The sequence below is a fragment of the Nicotiana tabacum genome, chromosome 24 (genome assembly GCF_000715075.1).
Source record: "Nicotiana tabacum cultivar K326 chromosome 24, ASM71507v2, whole genome shotgun sequence".
In the NCBI taxonomy this organism is placed as follows: domain Eukaryota; kingdom Viridiplantae; phylum Streptophyta; class Magnoliopsida; order Solanales; family Solanaceae; genus Nicotiana; species Nicotiana tabacum.
The window spans coordinates 49,623,197-49,642,798 of NC_134103.1; the positions used below are offsets into that span (position 1 = coordinate 49,623,197).

Sequence of the window (19,602 nt, forward strand, 5' to 3'; positions counted from 1 at the left end):
ACCCAAACTAACTCACACGTTGCCATAGCCATGGCCCGATATTCGGCTTCGGCGCTAGATCGAGCAACTACATTCTGTTTCTTGCTCTTCCACGAGACCAAATTACCTCCTACTAGAACACAATATCCAGACGTAGAACGTCTATCAAAAGGTGATCCTGCCCAATCAACATCTGTGTACCCAACAATATGCTCGTGGCCTCGATCCTCGAATAGTAATCCTTTGCCTGGAGCTGACTTTATATACCGAAGAATGCGAACAACTGCATCCCAGTGACTATTACAGGGAGAATCCATAAACTGACTTACAACACTCACCGGAAAATAAATGTCAGGTCTAGTCACTCTGAGGTAATTCAATTTGCCAACCAACCTCATATATCTCGTAGGGTCTCTAAGAGGCTCCCCCATCCAGGCAGAAGCTTAGCATTCGGATCCATAGGAGAGTCAATAGGTCTGCAACCCATCATTCCAGTCTCCTCGAGAATGTCTAAGGCATACTTCCGCTGTGAAATAACAATACCTGAGCTAGATTGAGCGACCTCAGTACCTAGAAAATACTTCAATTTGCCTAGATCCTTAGTCTAGAAGTGATGAAAGAGATGCTGCTTCAGATTAGTAATACCATCCTGATCATTGCCAGCAATAACAATATCATCAACATAAACCACTAGATAAATACACAGATTAGGAGCAAAATGCCGATAAAACACAGAGTGATCAGCCTCACTACGAGTCATGCCGAACTCCTGAATAATTGTGCTGAACTTACCAAACCAAGCTCGAGAGGACTGTTTCAAACCATATAGTGACCTGCGCAATCTGCACACACAACCATTATACTCCGCCTGAGCAACAAAACCAGGTGGTTGCTCCATATAAACTTCTCCTCAAGATCACCGTGGAGAAAAGCATTCTTAATGTCTAACTGATAAAGAGGCCAATGACGTACAACAACCATGGACAAAAAGAGACGAACAAATGCTAAAAAGAGACAAACAAGACCACTAGACTCCTCTCAGTATCAAAGCCAAGTGGTTGCTCCATATAGGCCTTATCGTCGAGATCGCCATGGAGAAAAGCATTCTTAATGTCCAATTGATAAAGAGGCCATGCCGGACAACAACCACGGAGAGAATATAAAAAATGGACCTTGGGCCTAACCCAACCCGAAAAGCTAGCTCATGAGGTGAGGATTGTCAAAGATCACGTAAGGAGACAAACAATCCATCCTAAACTAATGTGGGATAACTTAACACCCCCCCTCGTGGCGTCTAGGTCTGTCAACTGATTCGTTACGGAGTATAAGGAAAAAAAAAGAAGACTTTTGAAGCTTGTAGTCATAAAAGCTTAAGAGTAAAAGCTTTGTGAGACAATGACATTTGTGTGACTATAAAAATTTTCTCATTAAGGGTAACCTATGTAAAATAAAAAGTTTTGAGTTAAATTATTTCCAAATATAGAACTGTGTTATTTTTTAAACGGACTAATAAGGAAAGTGTGTCATATAAATTGAAACGGAAAGAGTAGTAGATTCTAGATAGAAGAGCTCGGCATTTTGGTGTAAATTGGACCTTGAGAAGGTTGACCACGTGAATTGAGACCTTTTGGGTTTTATCATGCTAAGGATGGGGTTTGGCGATAGATTGGGGATTGGATCAAACACTATATTTTCACGGTTTGGTTCATCCTAAAAAGGAGGGAGCAACAAGTATCAAGGATTATAGACCCTTAGTCTAGTGAGAATATCTATAAGATAATTTTATAAGTTGCTTTCTAATAGCCTAAAGAAGGTCCTTGACGAGAATGTCTACTTCACAAATTATTTTTGTGGAAGGAAGACAAATTCTTGATGCAACACTGGTGGCAAATGAGGTGGTAGATTCTAGGAAAAAGCAAGGAGCGCCAGGCATTTTGTGTATATTCACGTGAACCGGGAGTTTTTGGATTTCATTATGCTGAGGTTCAAACATAGATGGAGAAAGTGGATAAAACACTGAATTTTTACGGTTAGGTATTCGGTACTTGTAAATGGCAACTCGTGTGCCTTCTTTGGTAGTTCGAAAGGGTTGAGCATGGGGTCCATTATCTCCATGCTCCTCATCTTAGTTATGAAGGTGTTGAGTAGGATGATGGATAGAGCTGTGATGGGTGTATTTTTGAGGGGTTTCACTGCAACAGTTGGGGGACATGGCATTGTGAGAGTCTCACACTTACTATTTGTAGATAACGCTATGTTATTTTTTGATACTGATAAATCTCAATTGGTATATCTTGATCGGGATTTGACTTGGTTCTAGGTTGTGTTGTCCTCAAGATAAATTTCAGAAAGTGCCAAACCATACTTGTTTTGGAGGTGTACGATATTAAGCTAAGTTGCTTGGACACGGGTGCAGATCTAGATTTCGGATCCTTCAAGATGTAAATTCTAAGATTCAGGGATACGAATACTAGTACGGATAAGGGTGCGGGGATCCGACTAAAAATACTTCAAAAAAAAATAACTCTAAATTTTGAGAAATTTTGTGGAATACTTACGTATAACTTGTAAAATGTGGATTTCTTTGTTGTTCTCAAGTTGTAGATAAGTAAAGGATTGATTTCCAAGATAAGTTATGTTATTTTCTTCAAATTTACCCTAGTTTTGGTTCTGATTTCGTGAATCAAATCGTATCTCGTCTCGAATTATTTTGTCCGTCGTGGTCAAAATACCCAAACTTATATGGAATTATTGAGTCCCACATTGGTGGGATGTGGATTTCCTAGGCTCCTTATATGGTCTTGTGCGATCCTCACCTCATGAGCTAGGGGTTGAGTTAGGCCTAAGGTCCAATTATCATAGTATCAGAGCCAGATCCATCCCAATTTGTTGTTATCGATGTTGGGCCCTCACATATGTTGTCCACACTCCAGTTCTAGGCTTGGGGGAGGATGTGGGGGCGGGTGGGTGGGGTGTTGAGTCCCATATTGGTGGGATGTGGATTTCCTGGGCTCCTTATATGATTTTGGTCAATCCCCACCTTATGAGCTCACTTTTAGGTTGAGTTAGGCCCAAGGTCCATTGATCAGGAATTTCGAGCCAAAAGAATATGACAATCCATCAAATTCGAAGGCTCAAAGTGGATAATGAGATCTTAGCTTTAGAAGAAATCTACAAGATTGGGAGGTGACAGAGTTCCAAAACTTGATTGACTTGCTATATAAACAAAGAGTTCCATTAGATATCCACGATCTGTGAAAATGGGGGACGAGGAATAATAGAATGCTTTCGGTTAAGACGTTAAGTCATACTATGAGAAGCTCCTGGTTGGGAAGAAATTGACCTTCCACATAACTCGATTTGGATCTCTAAGGTACCAAGGAAGGTGTGTTTTTTCATTTGGTTTGCAACAAGAGGGGTGATTTTGACGGCTTGGAATTTGAGAAAAAATAAAGGTAACATATGTCAGTTGGTGTTACATGTGCAAGGCTTTCGGTGAAGACGTGGGACATCTCATTCTACATTGTCAGTAGGGGTGGCAAAAGTGGCCCAAACCCATTTGACCCACCCAAGTTTTAATAGGTTGGGCATGGGCTATTTTAATGATGGGCTAAATTTGGGCACAATCCAACTAAACCTATTTATTTTCAGTAGCCCAAATCAGCCCATGATTTCTGTCCAAACTAACCCATGAATAACAATTGCCCTTTAAAGCTGCTAAGAGTGTGTTTGGTATGAAGGAAAATGTTTGGAGGGAAAAATTGATGAAAGAAATCATTAGGCATGAATCACATTTATTTCAAAATATAAGACAAGAAGCAACATGAAAAAAGGAAACAAAAAATTCATCATCCTAAACCATTCTAAAATGATATTTATGAAAAATAAAAATAAAAACCATTTTTATATATGTGAGAATATTTTAAATATGCTTGTTTAAAAGTTGAGAATATTGCAAATATTTAGGTCAATTTGGACGGGTTGGGTTACAACACATTGTTTAGCCCATCTTGATCCAACCCATTTTAGTCCAAGTGAACTTTGGGCAGGGTTGGGCAATGACCCATTTAATGAGTCAACCTATCTTGATCAGCCTTAATACAACCCAAACAACCCATTTGCCACCCCTAATTGTCAGGTAGCTACTAGGCTATGGTGGGAAATCCTAAGGTGGTTTGGTATTGAATCGATGATGCCAAGCGTTGTAAAGGAGTTAATGTTCAACTGGAACGGTGAAGACGGAGGAGAAGGCGTGTGCATGGAGTATGGTTTCTCTTTGCACTAATGTGGGTCGTTTGGAGGGAGAGAAATAAGAGAGCTTTTGAGGGAGTAGAAATAAATTTTGTACAGTTGAGGAGTAGCGTCTTATCCCTTGTATCTTTTTGGTGCACTCATGAAATCCTTTTGTGTATTGAAGAGATCCTTTTGTGTATTGGAGTTTGGGTGTCGTTTGTAGAAAACCATCTCTGTTTGTAGGTTCTCTACTTTTGGTATACTATTATACGAGTTGTTTTTGCCATTCATTAATAAAATTTATTACTTTATCAAAAAAAGAAAAAGAAATGGACCTTGGTCTTAGCTCAAACCACAAAAGCTATATGATGTGGCTAGGATTGCCTAAAACCCAATTTGCTCGGACTCGGGTGCGTGTATCCGATACGGGGACGGATCCGGGTATCGGATTCGGCAAAATCTAAATTTTAAGATTCGGGGGTGCAGATTCGGATATGGATACGGGTGCGGGAAAACGGCTAAGAAAATTCAAAATAATAAAAAAATAGAGCTATAAAAATATTGTAAATTTTGAGAGATATTCTGTGAAAAACTTACATGAATATTGTAGAAATTCACCTTTTTACCAAAAATAATAGAACATTTGAACTAAACTAGTAAAAACCGACAAAGCATAGTCAAGTTACTCAAGTTAACTACTCTTAGGCCCTAGCTTTCCTCCACAACATCTTCAACTTCTTCCAAATCTTTAACTTTTCTCCAAAGATCACTCCTTCCAATTGAGGTTCATCTATTGATAGCTCAGTTAAACCATCAATTGTCTCATCAATATCAAATTGATTTCCACCTAAAGTAACATTAGATTAAAAAGAATTGATATATTAGAATGTTTTCATGAAAAGGGAAAAGAGTTTTGCAAAATAAATAATTGAGGAAAATATCGAATACAAAAATGTAGAATACCCAAATCCCAATACTTGCTCGGTCCACATGTATACTTTTCCTTCTTGCAAGAGAGCAACCGTAGATTATAGTGTACAAAAACTAAATCTTCAGCTCTTGAAGTTGCTAATTTGTTTCTCTTGATGTTGTGAATCAAAGAATATGTGCTCCAATTTCTTTCACAACAAGAGGAAGAAGCGGGTTGAGTAAGCAACTTGTAAGCTAATCTTTGCAAGAGTGGAGCCGAGACACCATGATTTGCCCACCAAGAAAGCGAATCCTCATACATCATAGCCTCAATCACATGAGGCTCACTAAAATAACCACCCCCACTACAAAATGCTCCATACTCCAATGAGACTTGCTTCATTTCATCATCTTTAAAGTATCTTCGAAAGCATTTGACCCTATTTGTTGAGATTTCTTGATCTTTATTAGGAGCTTGCCTTCGAATTCCATTTTCACCTTGAAGCCATAATTCGTGATAGTATTTTGGAACCAAAGAGTGTGCCAAGCAATGCAAAGGGGTATTACTTTTGTTCCACCTAGCTACAAGAATCTCATGAATTGTATCAAAAAAGTTTGATTGGCCGGAAATAAGATCCTTCCCCTCATGCTCATAGATAATTTTCTTAACTTTCTCAATCATTGTACATATCATAAATGAGATGCAATTTTGGACTATCAAGATCGGCACTTCTAAGCATATCTACCATAGGTTCCGTAAACTTCAAAAAATAATCAATGTTATCCCACCATTCATCATCCATTATAAAGGATTTCATTTCACGTGCTTTAGCTTCAAGTCCCTTATCCCCCTTATAATGCTTCCATTCATCATCCATCACCATTTTCTCTAATGACGATTTCACTTTTTGAACACGAGTGGTCATAATAATGTGTGAGGCAAATCTTGTTTCGGCAACTTTCAATAAGCACAACTTTGAATGCTTTTGAAAAATTGCAAGTGCCATGTCATGATTCACAATAAAGTTCTTCAAACAGTACTTGACCAAGTAACTTTAATATCCATTCGCAATTTGAAAAGTGAGGTGATCTTTCCGAAGGTTGGCACATGCTTTTCAATGCTAGATTTAAACAATGAACAACACAAGGAGTCCAAAATATATGAGGAAATGTTTGCTCTACGGTAGAACCGGCTAATTTCATGTTACTTGCGTTATCCGTAATAACTTGAACAACATTATCCGGACCTACATTTTCTATTGCTTCAATAAACAATTTAGCAATATATTCTCCATCCTTTACAACCCCACTAGAATGGATTGAATTTAAAAATATTGGGCCCCCACTAGATGATGCCATTATATTTATTAAAGGTCGTCTCTTAATGTCGGACCATCCATCCGAACAAATCGACAACCCTTTCTTTCTCCATCTATCTTTAATTGGTTGCAACTTTCTAGCAATGCTAGTCTTTTCTTGAGCCAAAAGAGTTGTTCTCAACCTATTATAAGATGGGGGAATATAACCGGGAATAGAATTTTCATCTAGAAACTATGAATATTTTTTGAAATAGGGAGATCTTGCAAGATTAAACGATAAACCTGATGCGTAAAACATTCGAGCTGCTAATTTATCGGCTGTATTTCTTTCATAGATGCCGAAAGATATAGCTCCACCCAGTGTTATTAAAAGCGCACGCTTCTCGCTTAAAGCGCAGAAGCGAGGCGAGGCGACTGACCTGCACTTTTCTGCCCTAAAGCGCGACTCACATGAATAAGCGCACGCTTTACCCTAAAAAGCGAGAAGCGTGGCGATGAAAAAAGCGCAAAAAAGCTCGCTTAAGCGAGGTCTAGTCATCTGCTAGGGTATTTTAAAAAAAAACTTGCAAATACACTTACGCACAATACTTCCAGACATCTGCTTCTCTGCTGCAAGCGACGACTACACTATTCGAGTAAGTTTCTCTTCTTCTCTTCTTCTCTTCTTTTCTTCTCTTCTTCTTCTTCAGTTCTTTCTTCTCTTCTTTTCCTCTTCTGATTTTCTCTGCTTGTTCACTGTTCGACTCCTTTTTCTCTTCTTCTTTCTATTTTTTTCAGTTTTTATTGCTCTGTTCTGCCCTAATTTATGCTCTGTTTTTCTCTGTGAGCTCTGTTTTTTTTTTTATTTTCTGTTCTTCACTGTTCACTGGTTCGACTCCTCTCCTCTGTTCTCTTCTTCTTTTCTATTTTTTTTAGAACTCATTTCTCTGTTCAGCCAAGTTTTCTAATTTATGTTTGTGCTCTGTTTTTTCCAAATTTCTGCTGTTATTCTCTGTTCACTGTTCACTGTTCACTGTTTAACTGTTCTGTTTTTTTTTTTTTGGTTGTTGATTGTAGTAAATTCAATCTTATTTATTTTTAGCTTTAGTATCTATTATTTATTTCTTGATTTAAGAATTGAAACATTTGCTTAATATGTTATTTTTATTGAGTTCTCGGTCATTTATCTATGCCTATTAAATTTTTTTTATTTATGTGTTAAATTGCGCTTCACATGAAAAAAGCACGCGTTTCGCTTCTCGCTTCTCGCTTCGGTGAAGCGAGGCCTCCTTGCTTTTTTCCGCTTCTCGCTCTCCAAAACACCGGCTCCACCCTCTGGACCCTTTCTCTTTTTCTGTTGTAGTAAATCAGTCCCCTCCGGAAGAGAAACCTAATCAGCTTTCTTTTTTGCATCAATTTGAATGGATGATTTTTTTCTTTCAGCTTGTTCATGCTCCGTCTTCAAAGCCCTTAATATTTCACCACTGATTTCTGGGCACATTTGAACTCCATGGTTTGGTAGTTTCAAGAGATGTGCTTTTACTCTGTTATATGATCCCGTAAATCTTTTATTGCAATAGTTACAGATCCATGCTCTGTTTCCACCACTATTAGCAGCTGAAACAACTTTAACCTGATTCCATAGTGGTTTATCATCAAAATCTATGCCTACGGTTTTTGTTGGTCTCATAAGACTCTTTCCCTCTTTCCCTTTTGACTTCCAGATGATGCCATATCCTCTTTCCCGTTTCGACGGATGAAAGATGGAAGATTTTGTGTGTTGTGATTTTTTTCTTGCTGTGGAACAGAGAACTAAAACGAGGCAGAGAGTGAGAAATTAGTATATTTGTGTAATTTGTCTCTATATTTGGTATTTGGAAGGAAAGGTGGACGAAAAGACCTTTCGGTGGAGGAAAAGACTTGGCTGACAAAGTACAACTAATTTACCTTTTAATTGGCAAATCAAAAGCATCAGATGGACTTTTTGGCCAAGAATTGCCTTTTTAACGTTATATTTCTAGCATAGTACAAGCTAGCATTAAATGAGCTTTGTACCAAGTACCAACATTATTTTATTATTTTAATTTGAAATTTTTGTTAGTTAATTAACTATTACTATTAATTAGTATTAACTATTATTAATAATAATTAACTATTATTAATTATTTTATTATTTTAATTTGAAATTATATTTAAAACTATATAACCTTAATTATTATTTAACTATATTTCAAGTATTTCGATAGTTCAGAACTTATACTAATAGGAATGATCAAACGATCTAATAAAATGGGATCCCTAATATAATCGTGTATATGATTTGTTATCGAATAATAACCTTAACTATTATTTAACTATATTTCAAGTATTTCGATAGTTCAGAACTTGTACTGATAGGAATGATCAAACGATCTAATAAGATGGGATCCCTAATATAATAGTGTATATGATTTGTTATCGAATAAATTAGTGATTTTTCCAAAAACTATATAACCTTAATTATTATTTAACTATATTTCAAGTATTTCGATAGTTCAGAACTTGTACCGATAGGAATGATCAAACGATCTAATAAAATGGGATCCCTAATATAATCGTGTATATGATTTGTTATCGAATAAATTAGTGATTTTTCCAAAAACTATATAACCTTAACTATTATTTAACTATATTTCAAGTATTTTGATAGTTCAGAACTTGTACTGATAGGAATGATCAAACGATCTAATAAGATGGGATCCCTAATATAATAGTGTATATGATTTGTTATCGATTAAATTAGTGATTTTTCCTAAAACTATATAACCTTAACTATTATTTAACTATATTTCAAGTATTTCGATAGTTCAGAACTTGTACTGATAGGAATGATCAAACGATCTTATAAGATGGGTTCCTACCAAACAGACAATTACATTTCAAATATTTCGATAACTGTAACTATTATTAATTATATTTCAAGTATTTCGACAGTTCAGAAGTAATAACAAGACGGGATCCCCAACAAGTCTAGTTAAATAATGTGATTTTTCCAAAATTATATAACTTTAACTATTATTTAATTATATTTCAAGTATTTCGATCATTCTGAACTTGTACTGATAGGAAACGATTTAAGAAAACGGGATCGCTAATATAATAGTTAGCTTTTTCTACAATTTAGTTATTCACAATTTCCCTCAATTGGTGGTTACACGTTGGTCACATGTTTAATTTAATTTGAGAATTTAAACTTCAACATCAAAGTTAGACGATATAACTTATAAATTATGTCAATATCTATTACTTCTTCTATCCTATATAATATTTTTTATTTTTCGAGATTCAAACGTCCTAATTTTGATTGTACATTTGGACATAGAATCTTTTAGTTTTTCGAAATAAAAATTACATATTTGAAAATTATACAATACTACTAAGTTACGATAAATTATGTACAACTAGTAAATAATTTCGTATAAATTAATTTTGCACGATTAAAATATATAAATTATTTAGCAAAAAATCAACATGCTAATAATTAATTTAGAAATTATTCCTATATTGTATGAGAAAGAAACATTTGCAAATAGCAACCTTTCAATTACGTGTCACAAGTATGGAGAAGAAAGGGGACAAGTAGCATATAATGGAGAATAAAGGGGTTATTTTATTATATTATTACAATTAAGAGTCCTTTAAGAAGGAGCTGCAGATCGTCTCTTCTAGGTCATCTTCCTCAAAATTCCCCAACTTCTTTCAAGCTCTTACAGATGCTCAAAATTCCCCTACTTCTTTCAAGCTCTTACAGATCGCCATTCACGCTTCGTTCACGTCCCTTCGTTCTTCCCTCATAAGAGAAAAAGAAAGTCATTCAACGCAAAGTTCCATCTATGTCTACAAGAAGTCCAAAATCAGAACATGACCCCTTGAATTCTTGGTTTCTCTGACACACAAAGCAGCAAATATGAGACAAAAATACTACAATATTGAAGGTATGCCATTTTCCATAACTTAAATCTGTTTAATTTTTGATTTTGAGAAATCAAAATCTCAATTTTTCTCCCAAATTTGTCGATGGACTCCGGTCAAAGTGTCAGAAGTCGGTTGACCGAATCCGGGACGTATCCCGTCCCCGTCACCGTTGCGTATCGGGACGGGGACGGCACCAAAATCGAAGAGTCTCCGCAACTTAGCCTAAAACCATATAAGGATACAAACAACCACCCCTCAGCCAATATGAGACAACTTAACATAGAAAAGAGATGATATTTTAGTTTTTAGCCACGGGAGAGAAGGTATCCCAATGGTCAAGCCTAAATATCTGAGTGTAACCTTTGGTTAGAAGGGGGAGGGGGTCTTAAGCCGATGAATTTGACCGTACGGACTAATTTTGACTGCATAAACCCACCAACAACCAATGATTGATTTAATCGAAGGTATATGATTGAGCTCCCAAGTACCATCATCGTGTAGAGCAGACATCTCTTTGATCATAGCCTGTCGCCATCCAGGATGAGAAACGCTTCACTCTTGTTGACTAGCTAGGTTGATTTAAGAAGATTTGATTTTATTTAGTAGCTTGATTTTATTTGATAGTTGTACTGATTGTATTGATTTATTCTATTTCTTTAATTAGCAATATGAGCTTTGTATAAATTTTCTTGCTCATGGGATATAAATTCTTACAGAAATATAAAAGAAGTCGCGGAGACATACCTACAAACAAAGAAAAGATGTTAATGGAAAAATAGGCCTCTCCAGTGCACTCCCTAAGTGTATCCCTAGCACTCAAGTTTCACTCATGTTTCACTTGTGTGCACTTGGCTTTTAGGCACGCTTAAATGATCTTTCCAACTCTTGCCTTTTACCACTCAAGGGATTCCCTTTAATCTCGTTAAGAACCAACAAGTAAGAGATCACCAAGTATGTTCCAAGTATCGGTTCGGAATTGAGTTAATGGCCAAATAAATAAGGACCAACAAAACTGTCGAGCTAGGAATTAAAGAAACATACAATGAAACAAAAGAGAAACTCACGAAAGAATAAGCACGAAGACAAATATGGACACAAAGTTAACTAGATAACACTAATATGAACTTATACTAATGTTAGACTGGAACAGGTATGGGTAGCCTTGGAATAGCATATCGATTTACAGAGATTTTCACAAAAAACAAGTCTTCTTTCAGCAGATTTTGAACTTCGCTGGAATCTTTATTCTGCTGGTCAGAATTTGTAAACTTGCAGATGCGTGAGGTCGGAAAGAGAGGAGAACGCTGAGAAACAAAAATCTGAAATGGAGGTGGTCAGAAAACTTCCCACGTGCTGGCGCATGGTGGGGCTTGACGCCAGAGATCATTCTGTCTGGTGGCACGTAAGATCGCATGAGCAGTCTGGTGGTGGCGTGACCTTTTAGGCAGTGTTGCACGGCGATCTGGTCCTAGTGACAGTGCTGGTTCATGTGCAGCACGAGTGGAAACCAATAAATATAGGCAAATTCAAGGTCGCTGAGAAAACAGTACACGACAAATGAAAATTTTCTATACGGACTTCGCTGATATATGCACAAGAAGAAATTTCTCGCATTTGCTTTGATACCATGTGAGCAAACAAGACATAGGAGAGAATTGAGAGAAGCTTTGCTTGATTGTTCCCTCAAGCTACTGAGTTTAAATAGTGAATGTACAAGTGTTAAAACAGGAAAGAAAATATTCTGACTACCTAATTACAGGAAAGAATTATTCTCGCTAATTCTGACTAATCCTAATCATTTAACCCGAAGAATGACCTTCATGCATGATGTCTTGAATCGTAATATTTTTGCTGTCATTTTCTAGTGTTGGTCATCAAGATGTAAATCTCATTCTAGAAATGACTTTTGGTTTGTGAAATGATATGTTTTAATGGAAAATGCTTCTTTTGGACTGATTAACTTGTCAAGAGAAATTGTGAGAATTTATTCTGGACATAAGATTGTTTTATCTCATAAGATCTCTTCTTTAACTTGAGAGGTACTTTAGAATTCCTGTCGATTGAAAATATAAACATTGTTTTCTTCGTAATTGGATTGATCTGCTATTGCAATTATGTTATGCTGATCTTGTGAAGAAACTAATGTGGATTTTGAAGTTGACTAATCTTTGACTAATTTATTTAGAAAGAAGCTGGCATTCCTAAAAAAGCCATCAAGGTTGAAGATATCCCCGGCTTGAGTAAGTTCTTTCTCTCTGTCCCTCCTTTTTTTAGCTTTTCTGGTGGGAGTGTAGAATTTCTAAACTCCGCTGTCAATTAGCATGATCTGTGTTGCTATAACCTGCCTTAGGCCCTGTTATTTTTGTGCTCCGAAGAATCTTAAATTTCTTATGTGAATTTGTTGTTGACATCATAATAGAGGAGGCTGGATGGACTCCTGATCAATATGGTCATTCTCGGTTCAAAACAGTGAACTCCTTGTCAGATCAGAAGTCCTTGACTGCATTCATGCGCTCTCTCCTGAAAGTAAATCTCTTGGTTTCCTTTTTCTGTTTCCTTCATATAGCTTGGTTGAATATCTACCTGAAACAACTTTTCTGGGTTTGATGAACATTTTGATGTCTATTGTTTTCAAATCATTAGAAAGAGACTAAACAAAACAGAGTATTTGTTAATAAGTACACTGAATATCAACCCAATCTTGATTTAAAAAAGAGAACTACAAGCAAATAACTCTTAACGACCTCTATTCCTGACGAGAATGAATGCTTTATCGTTATTGGCAATAATGTAATATTCTCCGATGAATCCACAAGGCATTGATATAAAATTAATTGATATACTACCCTGACATGCAATTAGCTAACCTCATTATCTGGAGGCAAAAAGAAAAATTAAGCATTTATTGCAGTTTTCTCTTGAAAGTGAAAAGAATCATCAAAAATATTATTTAAGATATTTTTATGGCTGGATGCATAGACAATCTCCTGTCAGTATTTTTTTATCTAGACACCTAACTAAGCCCATGACGTTTGAGCACCCGACATCTGTGCAAAACGTGCCTATTAGACATGTGGTGCCTATTTTCTTTTAAGTTTTCTATCCCAGTTCATTCTCTCATTATATGATCATCCCAATATTTTTTGTTTATAAAAAAACTACAATAACGCCCTCAACACTCAAAATTTAGAATCCTGCACAACTATTCCATTCTCATCGTTCTCACGAGCCCACCTCAAAATGCCCTGGAAGACCTTATAAGCCCACTAGAAACCTTCTTCACAAGCCATACCACTCCTTGCCAATCTTAAACAAGTCCAAGATCCCAATGAAGCTCATCTTCCATGATTTCAGCAAATAGGGTTCAAACATGATTATCCTACTTATTCTTGTCTTATATATAAGCTCGCAGCGTCGCGACACTTTTATGCTGTTGAAAACCTTTTTGGGTATATCCAAACCATTATATTCGACGTAGGGAAATGGTTTTATGTGGTTGACACAACATTACGGGAAAGCCAATTGGTTTGAAGCTTTTTAGCTTTTTCAATACCTGGGTTCTTTACTTGTTCATATAGTACACTGTCTTTAGTTGTGTTAGTTTACAGATATGTATAGTGTAGTCTTGTCCCACATTGGAAGAGGAGTAATATCTTCTTGTAGTGTATAGCTATAAATAGGGACATATTGTATTGTATTTATCATCCAATATCAATAATATATTTTCTCTCGTGCTTTCTCACAAGTTGCACTTCTCAAGGTTTTTGATAATAGTCATTCTGAAGCTGCGAATGAGATGTTAAGGAGCTGTTGTGAAGTTCTGTTTTGTTTTACATTATTATCAAGATGTGACAGCTAGCTTTTGAATGTTGGCGTCTGGTTTAATTGGTGGAAAGAGATGAGGAGGGGTTATCTTTTGGGAGAAGTCAAATGGATGAGGAGAGGGTTTCAAAAATAGAAATTTTTTCATGAGTCAAGTTCTTTTTTTGGTTTATTTGGAATCAAATGACACATTTCTTTTATTTTATTGGCTTCTTCACCATGTCACCTGCATGTAGTTCATTTTATCATTTTGATTGTTTCAGCGCCTCATGTCTGATAGGCACATTTTGAGTAGAGATTGGGTGCTCAATACGTCATGGGCTTGGTTTAGGTTCCTAAATGAAAAAACCGTACACGTTTAAGAGCTGTCTATGTGTGCAACGTCCTTTAATGTTTTGTTAGTCAAGAAGAAAATTATGAATATTATGTAAATATTCTTATTGAATAAGCATAATTAAGAATCCTAAGATTTAAGACACTTTACTAATTTTTGCAATTAAAAACTTCTATATAGTGAGTCCTCTTGTGATGCAAAATCAAGAAAGCTAATAGTCCAAGAAATTCAAGAAGTCCAAGAATCCATACAAGATTAGGATTTCTTTTCCTTAATGATTAAAATTTTGTATTTCTTGTTTCTTAGTAATTTAATTCTTGTTTTAGTAGGATTATATTTGTAGTTCTAGTCAAACTGAGATTGTTAGTTGGTATCCCATTCTTACTAGAATTCTTTTTCCTATTTTAGTTAGGATAGGCTTTCTTAGCCTTATTCTTATTCTAGTTTAATTAGGATTAGTTTTCCTTAACCTTATCAATTTTATTCATTGTAAGGCCTATTTAAAGGGCTCAATATGCTAAAAATAATGATTGGTGATTAGTTTTTTTGAGCACTAGCTTAAAAAACGTGATGGACTCTTTTGTTTCCTCTTCTTCCCTTATTCTACGCTTTTTGCAATCTTGTGGGATTGAAGAACGTGTGGGTGAAGTTTCTTTTCATCTTACATTCTTCTAATGTGAGATTGAAGAAACTTTTGCTAGTTATGTGAAAAACTTTAGCGGGGTGCTTTTGTTTTTCGCTCTTCTTTGTGCTTGAGAGGTGCAAAACCTTGAAAGTACATCAATTTAGTATCGGAGCGCAGATTCTAGGTTCGAATTCTTGACTTGCTATCTTATTCATCGTGTCACAATATAAGAAAATAGCAAATTCGTGACCCTCTTCAATGGATCTTCAATTAAAAATTCAGAAATTAAGAACAGTCCTTGAACGAGACAATGAAGAAATTAAATTGCAGCTAAAAAGCTTGACGTAATCAATAAGGCTTATGACTGAATTGGTTGAGGGTTTCGTGCTTCAATCACCACATAACATGCCAGTGCTACTGCCACATCTACCACTTCGGTATCCACCAATTCAACCGCATCGAGCAAGATATATTTAGTAAGTTGAAGAGGTTGAAGTTGACCAAGACATAAGCGTACCAATGCACCATGCCCAATATGATAAATAATCAGATAATCGAGGGAGTGAAGAGGACAAAACTGATGAAGACCAATATCAAAGAGACAAGGAACATGCATTGGATCCACAAGTTGAAGATTTACCACTAAAGTTTTATGATGATCCATTGGAGTATCCAGCAACGTGTGTCACTGACTTTCCGCCTTTAAGAGATGCTTAATACAATGTTGACTTCATTGTTGACTTTATCATTCCAAACAAGTCAGCATATTGCGTTAATCCTAAAGTCCATAAAAATGTTCATGAACAAGGGGAAGGATTACCTAAAAAGGAGTGGATAATGGAGAGTTTGAAGTATATTGGAGAAACAAGATATCTTCACCTCATAAATATATATGGCCACCATCAAAGTGATTGTTGGTGTACACGCATAGCAATTGATGCAGTCTCAAGAAGAGCGTTGATCTCTATGCTTAATTCAAAGCTAAACATGGAGTTGACTACGTTTCATGTAGTTTTGACATCAATAACTTCATATTGTAAGTTGAAGTTCGAGAGTCAACATAGAAAGATTAAATGGAGAAGGCTTGGTAGAAAATTGAAACTTAGAAAGTGGGATTTAGTTCGACCACATCCTAAGTTTTCTTACAACGTGAAGAAGCTCAATTATAAGCTAGCAAGATGTAATTTGAAACCCGGTGAGCATTGGGTACCTATTCTTTATTATAGCAAATCTTGCGCCATCTATGGAAGTTGTTAGACTCGAGGACGAGTCTTTTTCAACCAGGGAATGATGCAAGATCAAGAAAGCTAAAAATCCAAGAAATTCAAGAAGTCCAAGAATCCATACAAGATTAGGATTTCTTTTCCTTAAAGATTAGAATTTTGTATTTCTTGCTTCCTAGTAATTTAATTCTTGTTTTAGTAGATATTTGTAGTTCTAGTCAAACTGAGATTGCTAGTTGGTATCCCATTCTCACTAGAAATCTTTTTCCTATTTTAGTTAGGATAGGTTTTCTTAGCCTTATTCTTATTCTAGTTTAATTAGGATTAGTTTTCCTTAACCCTATCAATTTTACTCATTGTAAGGCCTATTTAAAGGGCTCAATATGCTGAAAATAATGATTGGTGATTAGTTTTTTTGAGCACTAGCTTCAAAAACGTGATTGACTCTTTTGTTTCCTCTTCTTCGCTTATTCAACACTTCTTGCAATCTTGTGGGACTGAGGAATGTGTGGATGATTTTTCTTTTCATCTTACATTCTTCTAGCGTAAGTTTGAAGAACGCTTTCGCTAGTTTTGTGAAAAACTTTAGCGGGGTGCTTTTGTTTTTCGCTCTTCTTTGTGCTTGAGAGGTGCAAAACCTTGAAAGTACATCATCTTGTATATTATTAACCTGCCAGTTTCAACAAGTGTCTCCACATTGAAATCTCCCATGCGCCTCCACGCGCCACCAGAAGAAGCTGCCCACTAACGTCACGTGCTGGCGCGTGAGCCCTCCGGAATTTTTTGTCAACTAGTTTTTTCTTCTTTGGGGCTCGCCACCTTCATCCGTACCTACCCAGACCAGTCTCAGATTTTTCGAACACTAGAAGTCAAGTCCGGCGTAACTAGTTAGGTCAAGCAGCCTTTTTTTCAAATTTCGAGGGTTGTTTTTCGGGCCACCAGGTTCTTTTAGCATTCATATTCTAGGATTTTGTGTGTGTTTCAGATTGTTCAAAAATATGGGGGACTCAAAAATATTAGATAACAATACTTCTGTAGACATTAATTTTGTTTCACATGGTATTTCACAAATTAATGTGGTAAAATTGGATGGTGCTGGTTCGTATCTTGCTTGGTCAAGGGCTTGTTTGTTGTTTATTAAATCCAGGAAAATGATTGGTTGTATTACTAGAGAAAAGAAACAACCTGTTGTGATTGAGACTATTTATAGTCAATAAGGCTCTTGTTATGACTTGGCTTTTGAATACTATGCACCCTCGAATTTCTAAACAATATTTGTTGCTTAACGCTGCTGAATAAATCTTGAGTTCATCCAAGCACACTTATTCTTGCAAGGGAATGATGCCCATATTTTTGAAATTTGAAAAAATATTCATGCGACTAAGCAAGGTGAGTTGACTATCACTGATTATTTTTTTCGAGTTAAGCGGGCCATGGCAAGAAATTGGCTACTATAGGATCTCCAAGCAAAGTGTACTGATGATGCAGTTCTTTTTCAACGATTGGTTGAAAAGGAAAGGGTCTATGATTTTCTGATCAGTTTGATCCAAGAATATAATCAGATCAGGGTTCAAGTTCTCAAGTTCTCGGTAAAGTTCCTTTTCCTTCTCTTGAGGATGCATACTATTATGTTCAACAGGAAGAAGCCGACGAGGGGTAATGCTTTATTCAACATCAATGGAGAAGTCCGGGTTAGCTGTGTCTCATGAACAACCAAAGGCGTTAACTTATGATAAAATCACATGCATTGTGATTACTGGGGAAAGCCAAGGCATACAAAGGAGACATGTCGGAAACTGTAGACCGACTAGAGGCCGTGGAGGAAAACATGTAGGTCTATCAAGGGTTCAAGCTAATATTACAGAAAATATTGAGACATTCGGGGAAACTGCTACTGGAGAAGCTTTTTCTTCGAATGAAGTTCAGCATCTTCGCCGTCTCCTGAACAAACTTGATTCTTTTAATGTTGCCACTTCCAATTACATGCAGGTATTTCCTTTAATGCTCACCTTAATTCTTAGATTATTGATTCTGGTGTGACTAGACACATGACTGGCTCCTCCAATGGCTCCCTAACTCTTGTCTCTGGAACATGTTCTGTTGTTTGTACACATGATATTACATTATCGTCCGTTCTCTATGTACCTGAGTTTCCTGTTAACATGTTATCTGTTAGCGCCATCACCAAAAGACTAAACTGTAGTGTCGAGTTCTTTCCTGGTCATTGTGTTTTTCAAGATCTTCAAACAAGGAAGAGGATAAGCAGTGGTAGATTGCATGATGACTTATATTGGATTGATGGAACTGGACACTCTGGTTAGGCGTTTTTTTTTTGGAGGAAATAAGGATGCCAATCATGAAATAATACAGTGACATAGACGGTTGGGGCACCCATCATTTTTTGCTTTAAAGAAGTTATATCCTAGTTTGTTTTCCAGAACCGAGTTTGAATCTTTGTTTGTGATGCTTGTGAATTTGCCAAGCATACTAGAAATTCTTATCCTTTTAGTAATAATAAATACAACTCCTTTTCGACTATTCATTCTGATGTATGAGGTCCTACTCAAACAGTTTCTTTATCTGATAGTAGATGGTTTGTTACTTTTATTGATTGTTACTAGAATGACCTGAGTGTATTTGTTAAAGGCCACAACTGATGTTTTCTCCTGCTTTCCGTCATTTCATAAAATGATTTATGCTTAGTTTGAGTCTAAGATAAAAATCTAGCTAACTGACAATGGTACAAAATACATGGACAAAAATTTTGGTGCTTATTTGGTGTCTTATGGATAATCCATCAAATTAGTTGTCCTTATACTAGTGCACAAAATGGGGTTGCAAAAAGGAAAAATAGGCATTTGTTAGAAGTGGCAAGATCTCTTATGTTTACCATGAATCTACCAAAACCTTTCTGGGGGATGCCATTTTAGTAGCTGCCTATCTCATTAATAGAATGCCACTAGAAACCCTCAATTTTCAAACTCCTCTAGAAGCACTAAAGGGTAAGGATGATTATACTGTTCCTCCGAAGGTATTTGGGTGTGTGTGCTTTATTCACGCTAGGAACTCCAGGAAATTTGATCCTAGAGCTTTTAATTGTATCTTTATTGGGTATTCTCCAATACAGAAAAGGGTACAAGTGCTATTTTCTCCCTCTAGGAGAATCTTATCAGCATGGATGTTACCTTTTGAGAATCTGAGCCTATTTCAGTATTACATCATCAC

General features: G+C 36.3%; 1 protein-coding gene across 6 annotated transcripts in view; it reads left to right on the plus strand.

The window, feature by feature from the left end:
* Window positions 1-19,602, plus strand: part of LOC107787386 (histone acetyltransferase GCN5) — a 46,749-nt gene that overhangs the window by 17,043 nt on the left and 10,104 nt on the right. For 2 of the 6 annotated variants that reach the window (XR_012706509.1, XM_016608940.2), the window contains exons 9-10: window positions 12,559-12,613; window positions 18,017-18,366. Coding sequence is in view for 5 of the 6 variants with exons in the window: in XM_016608940.2 (XP_016464426.1) it covers window positions 12,559-12,613; window positions 18,017-18,366 (405 nt within the window). In the remaining variant the exon portion in view is untranslated. Of the gene's footprint in view, window positions 1-12,558; window positions 12,614-12,792; window positions 12,900-18,016; window positions 18,367-19,602 lie in introns of those variants that run through there. The other 4 variants (XM_016608941.2, XM_016608945.2, XM_016608944.2 and 1 more) reach the window with 3 other exon arrangements.